Consider the following 14,137-nt stretch of genomic DNA (forward strand, 5'->3'; position numbering starts at 1 on the left):
GAGGAAAAAGGGGGAAAAAGAAGGAAAAGGAGGAAGTGGAAGGAAGAGGAAGAGGAAGTGGGGGACAGAGTGAAAAATGAGATAAAAAAGAGGAAAATGGGGAAAAATGTTGTGGAAAAGGAGGAAAATGAAGGAAATGGAGGAAAAATGGGGAAAAAAGGGGAGAAAATGGGGAAAAAAAGGGAAAAAGGGGAGAAAATGGGGAAAAAAGGGGAGAAAATGGGGAAAAAAATGGAAAAAAGGGGAAAAAATGGGGAAAAAAGAGGAAAAAAGGGGAAAAAATGGGGAAAAAAGAGGAAAAAAGGGAGAGAAAATGGGGAAAAGGAGGAAGAGGGAAAAAGGAAAAGGGAAAAAAGGAGGAAAAAAGGAAAAAAGAAGGAAATGAGGGAAAATGGAAGGAAAAGGAGAAGAAAGGGGAAAAAGGAAGAGGAAAACTGGGAAAAGAAGGAAAAGAGTGGGGAAAAAAAGGAAAAAAGGAAAAATGGGAAAAGAGGAAAAAGGGGAAAAGAAAAAGGAAAATGGAAAAGGGGAAAATGGGAAAAGAGGAGAAAAAAGGGGAAAAGAAAATGGAAAAGAGGAAAAATAGGAAAGGAGGAAAAAATGGGAAAAAAGGAAGAAAAATGGGAAAAAAAAGAGGGAAAAAGGAAGAAAAATGGGAAAAAAGGAGGGAAAAGGGAGAAAAATGGGGAAAAAGGAGGAAAAAGGGAGAAAAATGGGAAAAGAGAAGGAAAAGAGAGGAGAAAAATGGGAAAAGAGAAGGAAAAAATGGGAAAAGAGAGAGAAGGAGGAAAGGGAAAAGGAGGAAAAATGGGAAAAAAGAGGAGGAAAAGGGAAAAAGTGGGAAAAAGGAAAAGAGGAGGAAAACTGGGAAAAAGAGGAGGAAAAAGGGGAAATGGAAAAGAGGAAAAATAGGGAGAAGGAGGAAAATGGGAAAAAGGAGGAAAAGGAGGAAAAAGGGGAAAAGAAGAGGAAAAATGAAGAAAAATGGGAAAAGAGAAGGAGAAATGGGAAAAGAGAAGGAAGAAGGGGAAAAGAGAAGAAGGAAAGAAAAGGGGGAATGGGAAAAAAGGAGGAAAAGGGAAAATGGGAAAAAGAGGATGGAGGAAAAGGAGGAAAAATGGGAAAAGAGGAGAAAAAGAGGAAAAGAGGAAAAAGAGGGAAAAGAGGAAAAAGGGAAAAAAAGGGAAAAAGGAGGAAAAGAGGGAAAAATGGGAAAAAGGAGGGAAAAAGGAAGAAAAATGGGAAAAAAGGAGGGAAAAAGGAAGAAAATGGGAAAAGAGAAGGAAAAAGGGGAAAAGAGACAAGGAGGAAAAGGAAAAGGGAAAATTGGGAAAATGGGAAAAAAAAGGAGGAAAAATGGGAAAAATCTTGGCAAAAAGGGAGGGAAAAAGGCCCAAAACCCCCCAAAAACCAGGGAAAAACCCTCTGTGCAAACCCCCATCCCCCCCTCTTCCCAAAAAACCCCGCGGATCCCCCGTTTTCCATTGGCGTTCCGAAAGTTCCGGCGGCGGCGGCGGCGGGGGCGGGGCTGGATATCAAAATTCCCATAAAAATAGATCCTATATAATAATTTTCTCTGTTTCGTTTCGTTTCGTGTCCATCTTCCCGAGTTTCGTAAATTTATTTATATTTTATTTTCATTTTTTTTGGGGAATTCCTGACGTTTTCCCGGGGGTTTTATTCCGTCAGCAGCTGCTGCAGGAGGCTCTTCCCTTGTCCCGGCGGCGGCGGCGGAGGCGGAGCGGGATTTTTGGGATTGGCCAACGGAGCCGGCGGGTTGAGGTAGGGATCTCCCACCAAATTCACCGTGCACTGGACGTCGGCGAACACCTGGACCTGCTGAACCTGGGAGGAATTCCCAAAAAAAAAAAAAGGAAAAACAAGAAAAAAAAAACAAAAAAAAAGAAAAAACAAAAAAAAAAAAACGGGATTTAGCGGATCCGGGGAAGGGGCGGAAGCGGGATCTGGGAACTACGTGAAGCGGGAAACTCACTAGAGAACTTCTCCTCTAGTCTGGAGCCAGCCCAGAGAAGAATTCTTCGGTCTTCACGTCCTACAAAAAGAAAAGCGCTGCGGCTCAGTCGGCTCCGGGAAAAAAAATTAATTCGGGATAACGGCGGAAAAACGGCTCCAGACGGAGCTGGGATGGGGTTTGGAGGCATCTCAGGGGGTTTGAGGAATGGGGTGGAGGTGGAGCCATCCTGGAGTTTCATGGATTGGGAGGCTCCTGGTGGGTGCTGGGCGCTGATCCAGGAAAAAATCTGAGATTATGGTAGAAAAACGGCTCTGAACAAATCTGGGATTGGGTTTGGAGGCATCTCAGGGGGTTTGAGGAGCAGGGTGGGACATGGGGTGGGTGGAGCTGCAGCCATCCCGGATTTTTGTGCATTGGGAGGCTCCTGGTGGATGTCAGGTGTTGATCCAGGAAAAAAATCTGGGATTATGGTGGAAAAACGGCTCTGAAGAAATCTGAGATTGGGTCTGGAGGCATCTCAAGGGGTTTGAGGAAAGGGGTGGAGCTGCAGCCATCCCGGATTTTTGTGCATTGGGAGGTTCCTGGTGGATGTCAGGCGCTGATCCAGGAAAAAAAATTGGGATAACGATGGAAAAACGGCTCCTGACAGAGCTGGGATGGGGTCTGGAGGCATCTCAAGGGCTTTGAGGAGCAGGGTAGGACATGGGGTTGGTGGAGCTGGAGCCATCCTGGAGTTTTGTGCATTGGGAGGCTCCTGGTGGATGTCAGGTGTTGATCCAGGAAAAAAATTTGGGATAACGATGGAAAAACGGCTCCTGACGGAGCTGGGATGGGGTTTGGAGGCATCTCAAGGGGTTGGAGGAATGGGGTGGAGGTGGAGCCATCCTGGAGTTTCATGGATTGGGAGGCTCCTGGTGGATGTCAGGTGTTGATCCAGGAAAAAAATCTGGGATTATGGTGGAAAAACGGCTCTGAAGAAATCTGGGATTGGGTTTGGAGGCATCTCAGGGGGTTTGAGGAGCAGGGTGGGACATGGGGTGGGTGGAGCTGGAGCCATCCCGGATTTTCATGGATTGGGAGGTTCCTGGTGGATGTCAGGTGTTGATCCAGGAAAAAATTTGGGATTACAGCGGAAAAACGGCTCAGGATGGAGTTTGGATGGGGTGTGGAGGCATCTCAAGGATTTGAGGAGCAGGGATGGACGTGGGGTGGGTGGAGCTGGAGCCATCCTGGATTTTCATGGATTGAGAGGCTCGTGACGGATTGGAGATGTTGATCCAGGAAAAAAAAATGGGATTACAGCAGAAAAACGGCTCCAAATGAAGTTTGGATGGGGTTTGGAGGCATCTCGAGGGGTTGGAGGAATGGGGTGGAGCTGGAGCCATCCCAGATTTTTGTGCATTGGGAGGCTCCTGGTGGATGTCAGGTGTTGATCCAGGAAAAAAATCTGGGATTACAGTGGAGCAACGGCTCAGGATGGAGTTTGGATGGGGTTTGGAGGCATCTCAAGGGGTTGGAGGAATGGGGTGGAGCTGGAGCCATCCTGGAGTTTTGTGCATTGGGAGGCTCCTGGTGGATGTCAGGCACTGATCCAGGAAAAAAATCTGGGATTACAGTGGAGCAACGGCTCAGGATGGAGTTTGGATGGGGTTTGGAGGCATCTCAAGGGGTTTGAGGAATGGGGTGGGACGTGGGGTGGGTGGAGCTGGAGCCATCCCGGATTTTTGTGCATTGGGAGGCTCCTGGTGGGTGCCGGGCGCTGATCCAGGAAAAAAATTTGGGATTACAGCGGAAAAACGGCTCAGGATGGAGTTTGGATGGGGTTTGGAGGCATCTCAAGGGGTTGGAGGAATGGGGTGGAGCTGGAGCCATCCCAGATTTTTGTGCATTGGGAGGCTCCTGGTGGATGTCAGGTGTTGATCCAGGAAAAAGAATTTGGGATTATGGTGGAAAAACGGCTCTGAAGAAATCTGGGATTGGGTTTGGAGGCATCTCAGGGGGTTTGAGGAGCAGGGTGGGACGTGGGGTGGGTGGAGCTGGAGCCATCCTGGAATTTTATGGATTAGGAGGCTCCTGGTGGATGCCAGGTGTTGATCCAGGAAAAAATTTGGGATTATGGCGGAAAAACAGCTCAGGATGGAGTTTGGATGGGGTTTGGAGGAATCTCAAGGGCTTTGAGGAGCAGGGTGGGACGTGGGGTGGGCGGAGCTGGAGCCATCCCGGATTTTCATGGATTGGGAGGCTCCTGGTGGATGTCAGGCACTGATCCAGGAAAAAAAATTGGGATAACGATGGAAAAACGGCTCCCAACGGAGCTGGGATGGGGTTTGGAGGCATCTCAAGGGGTTTGAGGAGCAGGTTGGACGTGGGGTGGGTGGAGCTGGAGCCATCCCGGATTTTCATGGATTGGGAGGTTCCTGACGGATTGGAGATGTTGATCCAGGAAAAAAAAATGGGATTACAGCAGAAAAACGGCTCCAAATGAAGTTTGGATGGGGTTTGGAGGCATCTCAGGGGCTTTGAGGAATGGGGTGGAGCTGGAGCCATCCTGGATTTTCACAGATGGGAAAGTTCCTGGTGGGTGCCAGGCGCTGATCCAGGAAAAAAACCTGGGATTCTGGTGGAAAATCGGCTCTGAAGAAACTGGGATGGGGTTTGGAGGCATCTCAGGGGCTTTGAGGAACGCGTGGGACGGGGGTGGGTGGAGCTGGAGCCATCCCGGATTTCGGTCTCCCGGTGGATGCGGCACTCCGGGGCTGCGGGGCTGGATTTGGTGGCACCGTGGTGGCTCCAGACCAAAGGTGTCACCCAATGGGTGTCACCCAACACCGGTGGGACCTTGGTGACATCAACCCCAATGGGTGTCACCCAACACCAGTGGGACCTTGGTGACATCAACCCCAATGGGTGTCACCCAACACCGGTGGGACCTTGGTGACATCAACCCCAATGGGTGTCACCCAACACCGGTGGGACCTTGGTGACATCAACCCCAATGGGTGTCACCCAACACTGGTGAGACCTCAGTGGCTTCAACCCAAGCAGTGTCACCCAATGGGTGTCACCCAACACCGGTGGGACCTTGGTGACATCAACCCTAATGGGTGTCACCCAACACCGATGGCACCATGGTGGCTTCAACCCCAAGAGGTGTCACCCAATGGGTGTCACCCAGCTCTGGTGGGACCTTGGCGGCTTCAATCCTAATGGGTGTCACCTCATGGGTGTCCCCAACACTGGGAGGGCCACGATGGCTTCAGGCCAAAGGTGTCACCCAATGGGTGTCACCCAACACCGGTGGCACCTTGGTGGCTCCACCCCCAAGGGTTCATTGTCACCCAACTCTGGTGGCTTCAACCCCAAGGCTTGGTCATCACCCAGCTCCGGAGGGGTCTTGGTGGCTTCAAACCCAAGAGGGTCACCCAATGGGTGTCACCCAACGCTGGTGGCACCAGGGTGACCTCAGTGTCACCCAACCCTGAGACCCTGGTGGCTTCAAACCCAAGAGGTGTCACCCAACGGGTGTCACCCACCAGTGGTGGGACCTTGGTGGCAACAACCCATGGGTGTCACCCAACACTGGTGGCACCAAAGTGACCTTAACCCCATCAGGTGTCACCCAACCCTGCTGAGACCATGGCGGCTTCAAACCCAGGAGTGTCACCCAATGGGTGTCACCCAACGTTGGTGGCACCAGGGTGACCTCAGTGTCACCCAACCCCGCTGAGACCTTGGTGGCTTCAAACCCAGGAGCTGTCACCCAAAGCTGGTGGCTCTAACCCCGGTGGGTGTCCCCAAGGCTGGTGGGACCATGGCAGCTTCAAACCCAAGAGGTGTCACCCAATGGGTGTCACCCAACTCCAGTGGGACCTTGGTGGCTTCATCCCCAAGGGTGTCACCCAATGGGTGTCACCCAACTCCAGTGGGACCTTGCCTTGGTGGCTTCCAACCAATGGGTGTCACCCACCATGGGTGTGACCTTGCCTTGGTGGCTTCAACCCCAAAGGTGTCACCCCATGGGTGCCACCCAACTCTAGTGGGACCTTGCCTTGATGGCTTCCAACCAATGGGTGTCACCCCATGAGAGTCACCCACCCAAAGGTGTCACCCCATGGGTGTCACCCAACACTGGTGTGACCCTGCCTTGATAACTTCAACCCAATGGGTGTCACCAATGGGTGTCACCCAACTCCTGTGTGACCTTGGTGACTTCAACCCAAGAGGTGTCACCCAATGGGTGTCACCAAACACCGGTGTGACCTTGCCTTGGTGGCTTCCAACCCAATGGGTGTCACCAATGGGTGTCACCCAACTCTAGATGGACCTTGGTGGCTCTAACCTAAGAGGTGTCACCCAATGGGTGTCACCCACCACTGGTGGGACCTTGGTTGGCTACAACCCCACGGGTGTCAGCCACCACTGGTGTGACCATGGCCTCTTCGGGCCCAAGAGGTGTCACCCAATGGGTGTCACCCAACTTTAGATAGACATTGGTGGCTCCAACCCAAGAGGTGTCACCCAATGGGTGTCACCAAACTCTGGTGTGACCTTGGTGGCTTCAACCCCAAAGGTGTCACCCCATGGGTGCCACCCAACTCCAGTGGGACCTTGCCTTGGTGGCTTCCAACCAATGGGCATCACCCAACTCCTGCAGGACGTTGGTGGCTCCAACCCAAGAGGTGTCACCCAATGGGTGTCACCAAACACCGGTGTGACCTCAGTGGCTCCAATCCTGAAGGTGTCACCCAATGGGTGTCACCCACCACTGGTGTGACCTTGGTTCCTCCACCCCATGGGTGTCACCCACCACTGGTGTGACCCTGGTGTCTCCATCCCATGGGTGTCACCCATGGGTGTCACCCACCACTGGTGTGACCCTGGTGTCTCCATCCCATGGGTGTCACCCATGGGTGTCACCCACCACTGGTGTGACCCTGGTGTCTCCATCCCTGCAGGTGTCACCCACCACTGGTGTGACCCTGGTGTCTCCATCCCCGCAGGTGTCACCCATGGGTGTCACCACCGTGGTTCCTTCACCCCAACCTCGCTCTCCTGCCTGACCCACCCTGGATCATCCCCAGGAACGTGCCGAGGTTTTTTTGGGAAGGTCGCGGCTCTCCGGAGCTTCCCGGAGCTTTGAGGAGCACCAACTGACCTGGGCGCCGTCGGGCTCGGCCTTGAGCAGCTCCCCGGAGCCCAGCTGGTTACAGAAGAGCCCTGGAGGTCTCAGCGCCGCGTCCGGGACCTGCCGGGAGCAACGGCCGCGCTCAGCCGCCGTTCCGGAGATCCGGAGCGGCTCCGGCCGGGATTTGGGGATGGGGAACTCTGGGGGTCTCCTGTTTGTGTGGAGCTGGTCCCGCTCTGCTCCCATTCCCCATCCCATTCCCAATCCCAGGGATCCGTGATCCTATTCCTGATCCCATTCCTGTTCCTGATCCCATTCCCCATCCCATTCCCAATCCCATTCCCAATCCCATTCCCAATCCCATTCCTGATCCCATTCCAGCCGCGATTCCGGAGGCTCCGGAGCGGCTCCGGCCGGGATTTGGGGATGGGGAACTCTGGGGGTCTCCTGTTTGTATGGAGCTGTTCCCGCTCTGCTCCCATTCCCCATCCCATTCCTGATCCCAATCCCAGGGATCCATGGCCCCATTCCTGATCCCAGGGATCCATGGTCCTGTTCCTGATCTCATTCCCAATCCCATTCCTGTTCCCAATCCCATTCCCAGGGATCCACAGCCCCATTCCCGATCCCTTTCCAGCCGCCATTCCGGAGGCTCCGGAGCGGCTCCGGCCGGGATTTGGGGATGGGGAACTCTGGGGGTCTCCTGACTGTGTGGAGCTGGTCCCAATCTGCTCCCGTTCCCCATCCCATTCCCAATTCCCAATCCCAGGGATCCATGGCCCCATTCCCGATCCCAGGGATCCATGGTCCTGTTCCTGATCTCATTCCCAATCCCATTCCTGTTCCCGATCCCATTCCCAATTCCCAATTCCCATTCCCAATCCCATTCCTGATCCCATTCCCCATCCCATTCCAGCCGCGATTCCGGAGGCTCCGGAGCGGCTCCGGAGATTTGGGGATGGGGAACTTCGGGAATCTCCTGATTGTGTGGAGCTGGTCCCAATCTGCTCCCATTCCCCATCCCATTTCTGATGCCATTTCTGATGCCATTCCCAGGGATCCATGGCCCCATTCCCGATCCCATTCCCGATCCCATTCCCAATCCCATTCCTGTTCCCAATCCCATTCCCCATCCCATTCCCCATCCCATTCCTGATCCCATTCCCCATCCCATTCCCAATCCCATTCCAGCCGCAATTCCGGTGGTTCCGGAGTGAGCTCTGCTGGGATTTGGGAATGGAGAGTTCCGGCTTTTTCCTGCTCTCCTTCCCCGTTCTGGAGCTGTTCCTGCCCTGAATCCACCATTCCCTGGGTCATTCCCGATCCCATTCCCTGGGTCATTCCCGATCCTGTTCCCGATCCCATTCCCTGATCCCATTCCCTGGGTCATTCCCGATCCTGTTCCCAATCCCATTCCCTGATCCCATTCCCTGGGTCATTCCCGATCCTGTTCCCGATCCCATTCCCTGATCCCATTCCCTGGGTCATTCCCGATCCTGTTCCCAATCCCATTCCCTGATCCCATTCCCTGGGTCATTCCCAATCCTGTTCCCGATCCCATTCCCTGATCCCATTCCCTGGGTCATTCCCGATCCTGTTCCCAATCCCATTCCCTGATCCCATTCCCTGGGTCATTCCCAATCCTGTTCCCTGGGTCATTCCTGATCCCATTCCCTGGGTCATTCCCAATCTCATTCCCAATCCCATTCCTGATCCCATTCCCTGGGTCATTCCCAATCTCATTCCCAATCCCATTCCTGATCCCATTCCCTGGGTCATTCCCAATCTCATTCCCGATCCCATTCCCTGGGTCATTCCCCATCCCATTCCCTGGGTCATTCCCGGTCCCATTCCCAATCCCATTCCCTGTGTCATTCCCAATCCTGTTCCCAATCCCATTCCTGATCCCATTCCCTGTGCCATTCTCGGTCCTATTCCTGATCCCATTCTCTGTCATTCCCAATCCCATTCCCGATCCCATTCCTGTTCTCATTCCCTGTGTCATTCCCAATCCCATTCCCAATCCCATTCCTGATCCCATTCCCTGGGTCATTCCCGATCCCATTCCCTGTGCCATTCCCGGTCCCGTTCCCAATCCCATTCCTGATCCCATTCCCTGGGTCATTCCTGGTCCTATTCCTGATCCCATTCTCTGTCATTCTCAATCCCATTCCCGCTCCCATTCCTGATCCCATTCTTGATCTCATTCCTGGTCCCATTCCCGCTCCCATTCCTGATCCCATTCTTGATCTCATTCCTGGTCCCATTCCCCATTCCCATTTCCCCAGTGATCCGTGGCCCCATTCCTGATCCCATTCTGGATCCCGTTCCTGATCCCACTCCTGATCCCATTTCTAATCCCACTCCTGATCTTATTCCTGATTCCATTCCTGGTCTCATTCCTGATCCCATTCCCAGTCCCATTCCTGCTCCCATTCCCCATTCCCATCTCCCCAGTGATCCGTGGCCCCATTACCTATCTCATTCCTGATCCCATTCCTGATCCCACTCCTGATCCCATTCCCGATCCTACTCCTGATCCCATTCCTGATCCCATTCCCATTCCTATTCCTGATCCCATTCCTGATCCCATTCCTGATCCCATTCCCATTCCTATTCCTGATCCCATTTCTAATCCCATTCCTGATCCCACTCCTGATCCGATTCCCGATCCCATTCCCGATCCCATTCGCATTGCTATTCCCGATCCCATTCCTGATCCCATTCCTGATCCCATTCCTGATCCCATTCCTGATCCCATTCCCATCTCCCCAGTGATCCGTGGCCCCATTCCTGATCCCATTCCCGATTCCATTCTGGGTTTCGTTCCTGATCCCATTCCCAATCCCACTCCTGATCCCATTCCTGACCCTGTTCCAGATTCCATTCCTGATCCTATTCCTCATCCCATTCCCATTCCTGTTCCTGATCCCATTCCCAATCCCATTCCCATTCCTGTTCCTGATCCCATTCCCGATCCTATTCCCAATCCCATTCCCAATCCCATTCCTGGCCCAATTCCTGATCCCATTCCTGATCCCATTCCAGATTCCATTCCGGATTTCGTTCCTGATCCCATTCCCCATCCCATTCCCGATCCCATTCCTGACCCCATTCCTGATCCTATTCTTTATCCCATTCCTGATCCTATTCTTAATCCCATTCCTGATCCCATTCCTGATCCCATTCCTGGCCGAATTCCTGATCCCATTCCCGATCCTGTTCCAGATTCCATTCCTGATCCTATACCTGATCCCATTTCCATCCCGTTCCCAATCCCGTTCCCATCCCATTCCCATCCCATTCCTGATCCCATTTCCATCCCATTCCCATCCCATTCCCGATCCCATTCCTGATTCTATTCCCGATCCCATTCCCGGTCCCATTCCTGATTCTATTCCCAGTCCCATTCCCATTCCATTCCTGAATCCATTCCTGAATCCATTCCCATCCCATTCCCATCCCATTCCCATCCCCCTCCCCAATTCCCACCTCCCAAATCTCCGCCCTCTCCATCCCCTCCCACCTGCTCGGAGCACATGGAATTCATCCCGGGAATCATGGAATTCATGGGAATTCCGCCGGCCATGGCTGCCATGCCGGGAACGGCGCCGGAGCCGCCGGAGCCGCCCATGGACACGGTGATGCTCATGTTGTTGTACATCCCCGCCGGAGCCGCCGGAGCCGCCGGAGCCTGCCCGAACACCCTGGAAAACCGGGGAAAAAAACGGGAAAAGAGTCAGAGAAAAAAAAACAACCCCAGAATTCCCGGAATTCCCAGCGGTTCCGGATCTGTGGAGGTTGGAGAGGGGAAATTCTGTTGGTCTTGGGGGTTTTTTTGGGAATTCCTTCCCAAATTTCTTCCTGTTTTGACAGGGAATTGTCTCCATTCCCAGCCTGGGGTTGGATCCAGCCCCATCCCAAGGGAAGGAATTTTGGGAATTCTCTGGGAATTGGGGACTCCAGGAAGGGTCTCCCTATCCCAGAATTCCATAAAAATCCCTCGGGATGGATCCTGAGCCTCCTGGATCCCAGAATCCCGGAATTCCTCGGGATGGGATCCCATTCCCAACCCGTTCCCATCTCACTCCGACCTTTCCTTGGACACTCCCAGGGATTCTCTGGGAATTCCAGCCCAGCCGGGAATTCCTTCCCAAAATCCCACCCTAAGTTTCCCTGGAGCTGCTCCCGTCCTGTACCCGCCCACTCCTGATCCCATTCCCGATCCCATTCCTGATCCCACTCCCGATCCCATTCCTGATCCCATTCCTGACTTCATTCCCGATCCCATTCCTGATCCCATTCCTGATCCCATTCCCGATCCCATTCCCGATCCCATTCCCGATCCCACTCCCGATCCCATTCCTGATCCCATTCCTGATCCCATTCCTGATCCCACTCCTGATCCCATTCCCGATCCCATTCCTGATCCCATTCCCTCTTCCCAGGGATCCACAGCCCCATCCCATGGGCAGGAGCCGATTCCAAAGGGTGATTCCGATGGATCATTCCAATGGATCATCCCATGGATCATTCCAATGAATCATTCCAATGGATAATTCCAATGGATCATCCCATGGATCATTCCAATGAATCATTCCAATGGATAATTCCAATGGATAATTCCAATGGATCATTCCCATGGATCATTCCCATGGATCATTCCAATGGATAATTCCAATGGATCATTCCCATGGATAATTCCAATGGATAATTCCAATGGATCATTCCAATGGATCATTCCAATGGATCATTCCCATGGATCATTCCAATGGATAATTCCCATGGATCATTCCCATGGATCATTCCAATGGATAATTCCAATGGATAATTCCAATGGATCATTCCAATGGATCATTCCCATGGATCATTCCCATGGATCATTCCCATGGATCATTCCCATGGATAATTCCCATGAATAATTCCCATGGATTCCCACGGCTGACTCCCATGGATAATCCCAAAGACTCATCCCAATGGATAATCCCAATGAGCCATCCCATGGATAATCCCATGGAGCCATCCCATGGATAATCCCAGGAGCTCATTCCAATGGATAATCCTGTGGGGTTATCCCAATGGATAATCCCAAAGGATAACCCCAAAGGCCATTTCCCATAGATAATGCTAGAGGATTATTCCAGTGGATATTCCCAGTGTCTCATTCCCATGGATAATCCCAACGGCTCATCCCAATGGCTCATTCCAATGGATAATCCCATGGATAATCCCACAGTTAATTAATTCCAAAGGCTGACTCCCATGGATAATCCCATGGTGTTATTCCAGTGGATAATCCCAATGGATAATCCCAAAGGCTGACTCCCATGGATAATCCCATGGATAATCCCAAGGGATTATTTCCATGGATAATTCCAATGGATAATCCCAGTGAACCATCCCATGGATAATCCCAAGGGGTTATTTCAATGGATAATTCCAAATTCCCTTTCCCATGGATAATCCCATAGATAATCCCAAAGGCTGTTTCCTATGGATAATCCCATGGATAATCCCATGGGGTTATTCCAATGGATAATCCCAAAGCCTCATTCCCAAGGATAATGCCATGCATAATTCCAATGGATAATCCCAAATTCCCTTTCCCAAGGATAATCCCATGGATAATCCCAAAGGCTGACTCCCATGGATAATCCCCTGGTGTTATTCCAGTGAATAATTCCAACAGATAATTCCAATGGATAATCCCAAATTCCCTTTCCCAAAGATAATCCCATGGATAATCCCAATGGATAATCCCAAATTCCCTTTCCCACTGATAATCCCATGGATAATCCCAATGGATAATCCCAAATTCCCTTTCCCACTGATAATCCCAACGGATAATCCCAATGGATAATCCCATGGATAATCCCAAATTCCCTTTCCCACGGACAATCCCAAATTCCCTTTCCCAAAGATAATCCCAATGGATAATTCCAATGGATAATTCCAATGGATAATCCCAATGGATGATCCCAAACGCTGTTTCCCATGGATAATCCCATGGATAATCCCAAAGGCTGACTCCCATGGATAATCTCCTGGCGTTATTCCAAGGGATAATCCCAATGGACAATTCCAAGGGATAATCCCAATGAACCATCCCATGGGGTTATTCCAATGGATAATCCCAAAGCCTCATTCCCAAGGATAATCCCATGGATAATCCCACTGGTAATTCCAAAGGCTGACTCCCATGGGTAATTCCAAAGCCTCATTCCCAAGGATAATCCCATGGATAATCCCACTGGTAATTCCAAAGGCTGACTCCCATGGATAATTCCAAAGACTCATTCCCAAGGATAATCCCATGGATAATCCCAAGGGATTATTCCAATGGGTAATCCCAAAGGCTGACTCCCATGGATAATCCCATGGATTATTCCAGTGGGCAATCCCAATGCTTCATTCCAATGGCTCATTCCAATGGCTGATAGTGAATAATCCCATGGGGTCATTCCAATGGATAATCCCATGGATAATTCCAATGGATAATCCCAAAAACTATTTCCCATGGATAATCCCAATGGATAATCCCATGGATAATTCCAAAGGCTGTTTCCCAAGGATAATTCCAATGGATAATTCCAACAAACCATCCCATGGATAATTTCATGGCGTTATTCCAATGGATAATTCCATAGATAATCCCAAAGACTGATTCCCATGGATAATTCCAAAGGCTGACTTCCATGAATAATCCCAACGGATAATTCCAATGGATAATTCCAAAGACTGACTCCCAAGGATAATCCTATGGTGTTATTCCAATGGAAAACCCCAAATTCCCTTTCCCATGGATAATCCCATGGATAATCCCACAGTTAATCCCAAAGGCTGACTCCCATGGATAATCCCATGGCGTTATTCCAATGGATAATCCCATGGATAATCCCAAAAACTATTTCCCATGGATAATCCCAATGGATAATCCCAATGGATAATCCCAAAGGCTGACTCCCATGGATAATCCCATGGATGATCCCATGGTGTTATTCCAGTGGATAATCCCATGGATAATCCCATGGGGTTAT

General features: G+C 51.3%; 2 protein-coding genes across 9 annotated transcripts in view; one reads left to right on the forward strand and one right to left on the reverse strand.

Moving 5' to 3' along the window:
* Positions 1-1,849, forward strand: part of PTRHD1 (peptidyl-tRNA hydrolase domain containing 1) — an 8,400-nt gene extending 6,551 nt beyond the window's left edge. For 2 of the 4 annotated variants that reach the window (XR_015282631.1, XM_023924167.2), the window contains exon 3: positions 1,690-1,849. The gene's annotated coding sequence lies outside the window, so the exon portion shown is untranslated. The remainder of the gene's footprint in view (positions 1-1,689) is intronic. The other 2 variants (XR_015282632.1, XM_023924168.2) reach the window with 1 other exon arrangement.
* The window catches only part of NCOA1 (nuclear receptor coactivator 1), an 87,101-nt gene continuing 74,521 nt past the window's right edge, over positions 1,558-14,137 (reverse strand). For 3 of the 5 annotated variants that reach the window (XM_086875412.1, XM_086875408.1, XM_086875413.1), the window contains 3 exons: positions 10,627-10,807; positions 7,131-7,220; positions 1,558-1,845 (listed from right to left, as the gene is read on the reverse strand). In XM_086875412.1, coding sequence (XP_086731538.1) covers positions 1,678-1,845; positions 7,131-7,220; positions 10,627-10,807 — 439 coding nt within the window. In that variant the 3' untranslated portion in view covers positions 1,558-1,677. Of the gene's footprint in view, positions 1,846-1,993; positions 2,054-7,130; positions 7,221-10,626; positions 10,808-14,137 lie in introns of all 5 variants that reach the window. The other 2 variants (XM_086875410.1, XM_086875409.1) reach the window with 1 other exon arrangement.

The sequence above is a fragment of the Cyanistes caeruleus genome, chromosome 2 (genome assembly GCF_971803275.1).
Source record: "Cyanistes caeruleus chromosome 2, bCyaCae1.hap1.1, whole genome shotgun sequence".
NCBI lineage: Eukaryota > Metazoa > Chordata > Aves > Passeriformes > Paridae > Cyanistes > Cyanistes caeruleus.